Consider the following 9,483-nt stretch of genomic DNA (forward strand, 5'->3'; position numbering starts at 1 on the left):
ACCCCGTAGCAGGGGCTGCCGGCCTTCTCCCTCTCCTCCTTCGACATGCTCTACCCCGAGGACGGCGGCTGGGCTGCCAAGGGCCCCGGGGCCAGTGCCCGGGAGGAGCCGCCCGAGGAGCCCGACCAGTGCCCGGTCATCGACAGCCAAGCCCCGGGGGGCAGCCTGGACGTGGGGCCGGGCGGGCTGAGCCTGGAGGAGCACTCCCTGGAGCAGGTGCAGTCCATGGTGGTGGGCGAGGTGCTCAAGGACATCGAGACGGCCTGCAAGCTGCTCAACATCGCTGCAGGTGAGCCCCTCTCCCGCAGGGGGCGCTGTGGGCAGCCCTGGCACCTCCGCCCAGCCGGGCCTGGGGAGCTGGGGAGCTGGGGGATTGCTCCACTTCCCGTGTTCGAGCAGCCTGCGATGCACAGCCACTGGGAACTGGCTCTGCAGGCTCCAGCCAGAGCGGGTCCCAACTGAGGGGCTCCCTCCCGCGTCCCTGCCTGGCAGGCGCAGGCGGAGGGAATGCAGGTTCTGTCTGGCCTCGCCTCCTCTCAGACTGGGCTCTGCGTCCCCTCATCCTCTCTGCTCCAGCCACACTGGCCTCTTTGCTGTTGCCATGACACTTGCCCCAGGGCCTTTGCACCTGCTGGTTCCTCACCTGGAACACTGTCCCCAAGAGAGCTACTAGCTCATCCCCCTGTTATCTTCAGGTCCTGACTCTGAGGGCACCACCCTGCTCCCCTCCCCACGCCACCCCTGCCTCCTATCCCGGCCACCTGCTTTACATCTCCGAAGCATTTCCGACCACCTGACACGCTGCAGGTTTTATTCATTTCCCTCACTTTCCACCTGTCTCCCACTCCAACGTACACTCTCCAGGACAGAGTCTGGTGCACCCCCGCACCCCCATTCCCAGGCCAGCACCTAGGGCTGGAGAGGCGCAATAACAGCTGTCAGGTGAATTCAACAGCAGCGCTCTCCCTGCCCAGCCAGTGCCGGGGCTGGGGCGCAGAGAGGTGGGCTCAGAGAGGTGGGCACTGCAAGTCCTTACAGGGAGGGAAACGGATCATCGGGGCATAGACAAAGGGGTCGCTGGTCTGGCGAGGGGGAACAAGGGGGACAAGGGGCTGAGTGTGTGCACACACGTGCCTGTACGTGTGTCTGCCGAGCGGAGCTGGAACGCAGCTGGCGCTGTGGGCCGACCCGCTGGGTGTGCGGCCCCTGCCCCTTCTCACCTCTCAGCCTCAGGCCGTCCTGAGCCATCTCCCTAGATCTTCAGGCCCTGGGCAGCTTCCACAGGGGAGCGAGGGATTTTCGGTGTTCCCCAGGCTGGAAGCTGTCCCCATTACCTGGGTGGGTGTGTCCCTTCAGGCAGGGCCGGCTGACCTCCCGGGCCCCCCTTTCCCGGCGCCCACGCCAGCCCGGCTCAGGTTTTCCCACGCTGCCTCTTCCCCACTCCAGACTGGGGAGGGGCGTGCACTCAACAATGGGGACAGGAACAAATTGCTTTGACCTTGGGAGGAGAACGGGTTACAGCTGGGGGCAGGTCACCCAGCTGGGCAGACCATGGCAGTGGGAGGCCCCATTGTGACCGCGCCCACTAGCCTGGCCCCAGCTGTGCGCCACGCCAGACCCACCCCAGAACAGCTCCCAAGGGACATCTTGGAGCTAGCCAGTGACCCCTCTCTTGGCATTTAAAGTCCGTCGCTGCCCCGACTGCCCTGTGCCCTGCCATTCCACACTTCGCACTGGACTCACACCGCCAGGGGCTCGCACACTCGGTGCCCCAGTTTCCTCATCTGTAAAATATCGGGGGGGGGGAGTGACTCCTTGTTACACTTTTCTCTGGTATCGGAAGGGTCTGGAGAAAGCAAGCGGTGTCTGGGAGAAGCCCCGCAGGGCTTGGCATAATGCCCGTGTCCCCCCTGGGGCTGGGGCTCCCCGAGGGCTCCTTTGGAGGAGCTGGAAACAAGGCCTGGTGAGGTGAGGTTGCAGAGGGCCCAGGCTTCTGTGCCCTGAGCCAAGCTTGTTTCGGGGCCCCGGCTCCTCCGTCTCACTCTCCTCTTATTTTGGGTACCCACCTCCCCAGGGCTCCTCGGGGCAGTGTCTGGGCTGGCTGGTCACTAGGCTTCCGCTCCCATGGGTGCCCACGGCAGGGTGGGAGCGGCAGAGCTGAGGGGACATGTCTTGCGCAGACCCCGTGGACTGGAGCCCTGGCAACGTGCAGAAGTGGCTCCTGTGGACAGAGCACCAGTACCGGCTGCCCCCCGTGGGCAAGGCCTTCCAGGAGCTGGCGGGCAAGGAGCTCTGCACCATGTCGGAGGAGCAGTTCCGCCAGCGCTCGCCCCTGGGTGGGGACGTGCTGCACGCCCACCTGGACATCTGGAAATCAGGTGGGCGCCATGTCCTGCTCGGGCGGGAGTCCTCCTCCTGGGCTCCAAGCCAGGGACCCCGAGGGCAATGGTGAGGCTGCCCTCCTCGGGGACACCGCGGGCCCCATGCTGGCCACCGCTGGGACCTCGGCCCCAACTGCAGAGGCCTCCCTGTGTCCTGGCGCTCTCCAACCCCAGGCAATCCCAGCCTGGTCAAGGACCTTAGCAGTTAAAGGGCTAGACGGGCCCAGCAGGTGCATCATGGCTACGTCACTGGACTCTCACATAGTCGAGCACAGTTTGAGTCCTGGACCCAGTGGCTTGAAAATCATGCCAGGTGAATATGCATGCATGCCCAGGATCCTGAGAGGAGAATGGAAGCAAAGGGATTGAGGTGTGACCATTTCACCTGGAGGGGTGATTTTTTGCTTTCTGTCTCTCTGTCTCTCTCAGGCAAGCATATGGACCCTATAGCAAATCTATTTAAAAAAAAAAAAAAAAAGTCAGACCATGGGTCTGTAGGTGGTGTGGTGGTCAGGTGCTTGATTCTGCATAGCCAATTATGGTTCGAGTCCTGAACCAGCAGCTTGAAAATTACACCAGGCACATGTGCGTGCGTGCCCAAAATCCTGAGAAGAGAGTGGAAGAGAAGGGACTGCAGCGTGCTCACCCCTCCTGGGGGTGATTTCTCATTTCCCCTCTCTCTGTCTCTCTCCTGTGAGAGGCAAAAACACGACTGTGAGAGCACAGACATCAGAGCTGGGTACTGTGAAGTCCCAATTCTTTTCTTGCTCAGATTTTGCTTGTTTTGCTTTGTTTTTCACTTAAGAACAATGGAGTAGCGAGTCTGAGTAATCTTCAAATATCGTAGTGAGAAAGGGAGGCAGGCGTGGAGTATGTGCTGTGAACGGTAATTCTTGCTCCACGCCTGCCTCCCGGCTTCTGACCCCCCCACCCCGGGCACCACATCACCTGTTTCTTGGGTACCTCTCCAGGGCAGGCAAAGTATATGTGTAGTTTTCACTCTTTTCTAAAAACACAGAAAGTACCAGAACATGGCAGCTTCTTTTTTTATTTTTTTATTTTTTTATTTTTTGGAGAGATTTTCACTGTAGGGCGCGTGCGCTCGCCAGACAGACAGAGAGAGACATAGAGACAGAAAGCGAGAAATCACCCACCAGGGGGGATGGTCACGCCACAATCCCTTCTCCTCCATTCTCCTCTCGGGATCTTGGGCACGCACGCACACGCGCCCGGCATGAGTTTTAAGCCACCGGGTCCGGGACGTGAACCGCGGTCGACTACGTGGGAGTCCAGCGACATAGCCATTACGCTAACTGCTGGTTCCCATGGCAGCTTCCTCACTCAGCAGTGGGCCTCGGAGATCCTTCTGCTGCAGCAGTATTCTTTGCTTTGCTTTTTGAGAGACTTTTGCTCTGTGGTACGTGCACGCCCCAGAGACACAGAAAGAGTCGGAGAGGGCAAGTGAGAAATCACTCCGCAGGGGAGATGGGCACCCACAGGCTCTTCTCCTCTCGGGACTTTGGGCACACACGTACACGAACCGGGATGTTTCAAGTCACCGGGTCCAGGACTTGAACCATGGTCGACCATGTGGGAGTCCGGTGCCTTAACCACTATGCCATCTGTTGACTCCAGTGTTCTTTTTTTAAAATTTATTATTTTATTGGGACCAGCAGGTGGCATGGTGTTTAAGACGCTGGAAACTCCCACGTGGCTGACCATTATTATAGAATTATTGTATTTAACTTTATTTACTCATCCGTTTAGCTTAATTTGACCAGAGAAAGACAGAGAGAGACAGAGGGAAAGTGAGAAAGCAAGTTGCCAGGTCCGGGACTTGAACTGTGGTCACCCATGTGGGAGTCCAGTGGCCCTAACCACCACGCCACCTGCCGGCCCCCCAGCATGCAGCATCTGCATGTTGTTGGCACCACTGTGATGCTCGCACACTGAGTTAGGGCCCGGAATGAATATGGGGACAGAGCCCACTCGTATGACTTCACCAGAGACCGGCGTGCGGCCAGTGGGTGGTCAGTGCCAGGCTCAGAGGCAGGTGGCGTTATGGGCAGAAGCTGGCTGCCCTGGACCCTGCCATTGGTGTGAGTGAAAGAGACCGAGAGGGGAGCAGGCTGGAGGGGCGGGGTGGGGGTGCGTGTGGCCTTGGCAGCTGGAGGGCAGGGAGTCCGTGTTTGCCGCGTCAGGCACTGGGCCTGCAGGTGCCCCGTAGGAGGCCGTGCGAGACCTGTGTGTGTGTGTGTGTGTGTGTGTGTGTGTGTGTGTTTGGGGGGTACTGGGCCCATTCTCAGGTGAGGAGAGGGGGTCAGAGTCCACATGGGAACTGCAGGGGACACAAGCAGGGTCTCTAAGGCCCTGCACCGCTCTGAAATCTGAATGTTCTCCTAGGAAGCAGCTCCTTGTAAGCTTGCCTTCCCAGATAGCAGGAGGCAGGGAGCCACAGGGAAACCCCAGCCACAGAGGGCCTTCTGTGGCCCCCAGTCCCACCCAAACGCCCTCCCTCCTCCACCCTCGGGCCTCTCCAGGGTCCCCAACTTCCTCTCCTTGCCCGCAGCGGCCTGGATGAAAGAGAGGACCTCGCCTGGGGCGGCTCACTACTGCGGTGAGCGGGGGCAGGACGGCCCGGCTCGGGGTCTGGGGCGGAGGGAGGCTGCCCCTGGCAGGGCTGGCGCTGGCTCTCCCTCACCACCCACTCCCTGCCCACACAGCCTCCACCAGCGAGGAGAGCTGGACGGACAGCGAGGTGGACTCCTCCTGCTCCGGGCAGCCCATCCACCTGTGGCAGTTCCTCAAGGAGCTGCTGCTCAAACCTCACAGCTACGGTCGCTGCATCCGGTGGCTCAACAAGGACAAGGGTGAGCGGGTGCCCGGGGCTGCCGGCAGGGACTGGGGGTCCTGTCAGGGCCGAGGCGTGGGGTGGGGGGCTGAGAGCTGGGCAGGGGGTGGAGCCGTCTTCCACCTTTGCCCAGATGCCAACAGGCTGCCAGTTCTGGGCGGCCCCGGAGTCTGTGTGCACTCTGTCTACGGCTGTCTCCTGCACAGACTGTGCCTAGTTCATTTTTAAATGTTTTATTATTGGGCTTTTGTGCTTGCCAATGAGAGACAGAAAGTGAGAACTCACCCCCGGGGGAATGGCCACGCCACAATCCCTTCTCCTCCATTCTCCTCTCGGGGTCTTGGGCACGCACGCACATGCACCTGGTGTGTTTTTCAGGTCTCTGGGACCAGGACTCGAACCATGTAATCAGCCCCGTGGGATCCAGCTGCCTTAACCACTATGCCACCTCGCTGGTCCCAAACTGAGTCTTATTTAGGACCCCAACCACCACAGTGACTGGAACAGAGCAGGGACTTAAAACTATTTGCTGAGGGCCAGCCCCGTGACCTGGTAGTTAAGGAGTTGGATCCCACATGGCTGACCATGTAGTTCAAATCCTGCCCCCCCTCCCCCGCAGTGGCTTGAAAAACACATGTGTGAGTGTGTGCCCAAAATCTTGACAGGGTGGAGAAAGGGAGGACAAGGGACTGTGGCATGATCGTGTCCCATGGGGGGGGGGTGCTTTCTCCCTCTCCCTCCTCCGTCTCTCTGTCTCCCTCTGGTGAATACAGACACACTCTGACAAAAATAAAACAACAACAAAAAACACACAAAAAAACGATTTGCTGAGAACGGGCCCCACAAAACATCATGGCGTCACTGGGAAGACGAGTGATGTCCAGTGGGGACACGGTGCGAGCCGCATGTGTTTCTAGAGGGCACACTGAAAACAGCTGGGGAGAGCTGACTCTAATTCTAATAGCGCCTTCGTCCAATGCGCAGGGTCTTCAGAAAGTCCGCTGGCGCTGCGGATTATGAAAAAAGTACGCCGGCCTTCCAATTTTTTTTGCACCCAAATAAACTTACCTCGATTTCTTTGTCCATGAACTTCTGAGGTCCCCTTATATTATACATTATTACAATTCCCGCACACTATCGATGTGCAAACAGACCAACGAGATATTTTCCTCAGTCGTAGAAATCTGCTGAAGGTTTACACTGCCAGCACCTCTCAGTTCGGATCATGGCACGTTTTTGGTGCTCAGAAGACGAGTGTGGTGGGTGCGATTGGACAGTGCAGGGCTAGGGGTGTGTGTGTGTGTTGAAAACAGCTCAGAGCCAAGAGACCTGGGTTCTAGGCCATCCTATTGGTAGCTGTGGGTGCCTGGTCTTCTTACCTATATAAAACAGACAGACTAGGGACCAGCAGTTAGTGTAATAGCTATGTCGCTGGACTCCCATGTAGTCGACCATGGTTCAAATCCCGGACCTGGCGGCTTAAACTCATGCCAGACGCGTGTGCGTGCGTGCCCAAGATCCCAAGAGGAGAATGGAGGAGAAGGGATTGTGGAGTGGCCATCCCCCCTGGGGGGTGATTTCTCGCTGTCTGTCTCTCTGTCTCTCTCTCTGTCTTTCACGCTCTACAGCAAAAACCTTTCCCCAAAAAAAGAGAAAAGAAAAAAAAAAAAAAAAAAAAAAAAGACAGAATAGCCCCGCGGGCCCCACAAACCTTAGACCTTCCTCCAGCACCTACTCTGGTTCACACTCACTTCGTGGATGGTTACAGAGATTACTGTGTCCTGAGGGCTCGGAGGGGGCTCAGCTGCACCCTGTCCTCCAGGGACAGGAGTCTTAGGGGAGAAATGGGAGACAATGAGCTGGTTTGTGCAGCATCTGGGGCTAAGGGACAGAAAGGAAGGGATTGACTGTGTCTGAGTCCAGGAGGACTTCGTGGAGGAGGGGGCTCTGGAGTTGAGTGTGGAGGACCAGGAGGACTTAGTCGGGGGTGGTGAAGATGTTCCTAGACAAGGCACTGTGGCCCTGAGTGTGCGCTTGAGATGGAGCGAGCCAGTCCTGGGGGCCATTCCCCAATGGAGTTCTAGAAAGGGGAGATCCAGTTGGACTGGGTGGTCTGGGAGGGCTCCCTGGGGGTGGTGTGCCACCTGAGCCTTGGCAGGAGGGTTTAGAATGAGAACGAGGCACGTCCCCCGGCTCCTAAGTGCTTCTCTGTACAAGTCAACCCCCGATGGTGGTCAGACAACCCTCCCTGGAGCTCGGGCAGATCCTAGAGGCAGAGCAAGGCAGTGCCAGGACGGCGGCCCACTTGGCAGAGCTCCTGACCCACCCCTGACCCACCCCTGCCACCGCCTTGGATCCATCAATCCTGCCAGGGAGGGCTGCGTGGGCGGAAATGGCTGAGAAGGACCCAGAGGTCTTTTCAGGCTTGGGAACTGCAAGGGCGCGGGGGACAGGAGAGGGGCAGAGGAGGGGTGTGCGAGCTTGCCAGTGACCCTGTGGGCTCCGCCGGAGCCGCAGGCCTTCCCAGCAGGGTGTACAAACCCCGCAGCAGCAGAGGCTGGGAGGGCCAGGCCCGCGGGGCCATGAAGAACCCGCTGACAATTCGGCTCACCCTGTGCCAGCGGCTGGCGGCGCCACAGCGCCCTCTGCCGTCCACAGGGCTCAGCCTGTGCCCGCGCTCTGCACCCGCTAGCCCTCAGCACAACCGCGGGAGCAGGGGGCGCCCCGGCGCGGCGCGGGGTCCCCTGGCTCTCCTTGAGACTGATCTGTGGGTCTCGCTCTCTCTCCTTCCTGCCACCTCCCACCTGCACCACTGGCTCTCCCTGGGCCCTCCTGCCCGCCCCCCACCCCCCAGGCATCTTCAAAATTGAGGACTCGGCCCAGGTGGCCCGGCTGTGGGGCATCCGCAAGAACCGGCCGGCCATGAACTACGACAAGCTGAGCCGCTCCATCCGCCAGTATTACAAGAAGGGCATCATCCGCAAGCCCGACATCTCGCAGCGCCTGGTCTACCAGTTCGTGCACCCCGTCTGAGGGCCAGCCAGGCCCCGAGAGTGCCCTCCCGGCCTCGCCCTGGGCAGCGGGCAGAAAGGGCCATCTGGTGGTGATCTGGGGTCCCAGGTCAGGCAGGGGCTGGCCCGCGGCTCCCGGGGGGCCGGGGGGCGGGTTACTTCCACCTCGGACCCCACCGCTCAACACCCAGTGTACTGGGGCCCGGCGCAGCCAGGACGAGCTGGGGCTGCTCTTAGTGACTGCTGCTCGCCTGAGAAGGGCCTCCCTCCGCCATTCTGACCCCGATCTCCAGACCAGAGCTGCAGAACGGCCGTGACTCGGCTGAGGCCACCGCAAGCCTGCGCTCTGCTACACCCCCTGCCACCCATTCTGCCACGTGCCTGGCATGGTGCTGGGAGACGCGTGCACCCCTGGGTTGGGGAGCCAGGGGGCCCTTGGGAATGGGTAATAAAGATGCTAGAGAACTGACATGCCCCAGTGTCTGCGCAGCGAGCCACACGGCCTGGAGGTCACCAATAGTCAAAAGAGGCTGCAGTCACAGGGGCCTGCAGTGGTCAAGGAAGGCTTCCTGGAGGAGCTGACATCGAGCTGAGCCTAAAAGGAAAGGGATAATTGGTTGAAGCTTGTGGGAGGGCAAACCGAGGGCTGAAGGGGGAGGGGACAGGGCTGCACGCTGAGACGCTGCACTGGGGGACTGCGGAGAGGAGGGTCCCCTCCACTCACTCCTGCCACCTGCAGAGCGAGGCCTGGTGCCTGGGGTGTGCCAGAGGTCGACCCACCCACAAGGAGGCCCCGAGCTCTAGTCCCTGCTGAGCCCACGTCGGGGTGGCAGAGGGTGGGTGCCTTGGTCCCCCTCACGGAGTGGGAGAGAGCATGGCTGGTTTGCCGGTTCTCCCCCGGAAACCTCGGCAGCGTGCCCGCGGGCCCCATGAACGGTGCTTGCCCTGCGGAGATGGTGTGTCCGCTCGACCCCTGCCTGCAGTCCTGGCAGCAGCTCACCCCGCTTCCTCTCCTTTCCCTCCCGTGTCCTGAGGGCCTACTACGTGCTGGGGCCTTCTGCTTTTTTGGTCATTGACCTTCCCAACAAAACCAAGGTAAGGGTCCTCCCCCATTTTGCAGGTGACAAAATCGAGGCTCTGAGTGGTCAGGTGACACACTCACAGTCACAAGGCTGATGACTGGCAGAACCAGGGACTGAGCCCACACCCATGTCTCCCGTTCATTCCTCCTGCACTGTGA

The 9,483-nt window shown here is 59.9% G+C and overlaps 1 protein-coding gene across 1 annotated transcript; it reads left to right on the forward strand.

Annotated features, from left to right (window-relative positions):
• Positions 1–12: 12 nt before the first annotated feature.
• On the forward strand, positions 13–8,698 carry SPDEF (SAM pointed domain containing ETS transcription factor; the record flags this gene model as incomplete). The annotated part of the gene is made up of 5 exons (XM_027770220.1): positions 13–289; positions 2,181–2,378; positions 4,951–4,998; positions 5,105–5,251; positions 8,087–8,698. Coding segments are annotated over 5 exons (849 nt in total), but the record flags the coding sequence as incomplete, so codon positions are not given.
• Positions 8,699–9,483: the final 785 nt, after the last annotated feature.

The sequence above is a fragment of the Tupaia chinensis genome, unplaced genomic scaffold, assembly GCF_000334495.1.
Source record: "Tupaia chinensis unplaced genomic scaffold, TupChi_1.0 Scaffold000116_1, whole genome shotgun sequence".
NCBI classification, from domain to species: Eukaryota; Metazoa; Chordata; class Mammalia; order Scandentia; family Tupaiidae; genus Tupaia; species Tupaia belangeri.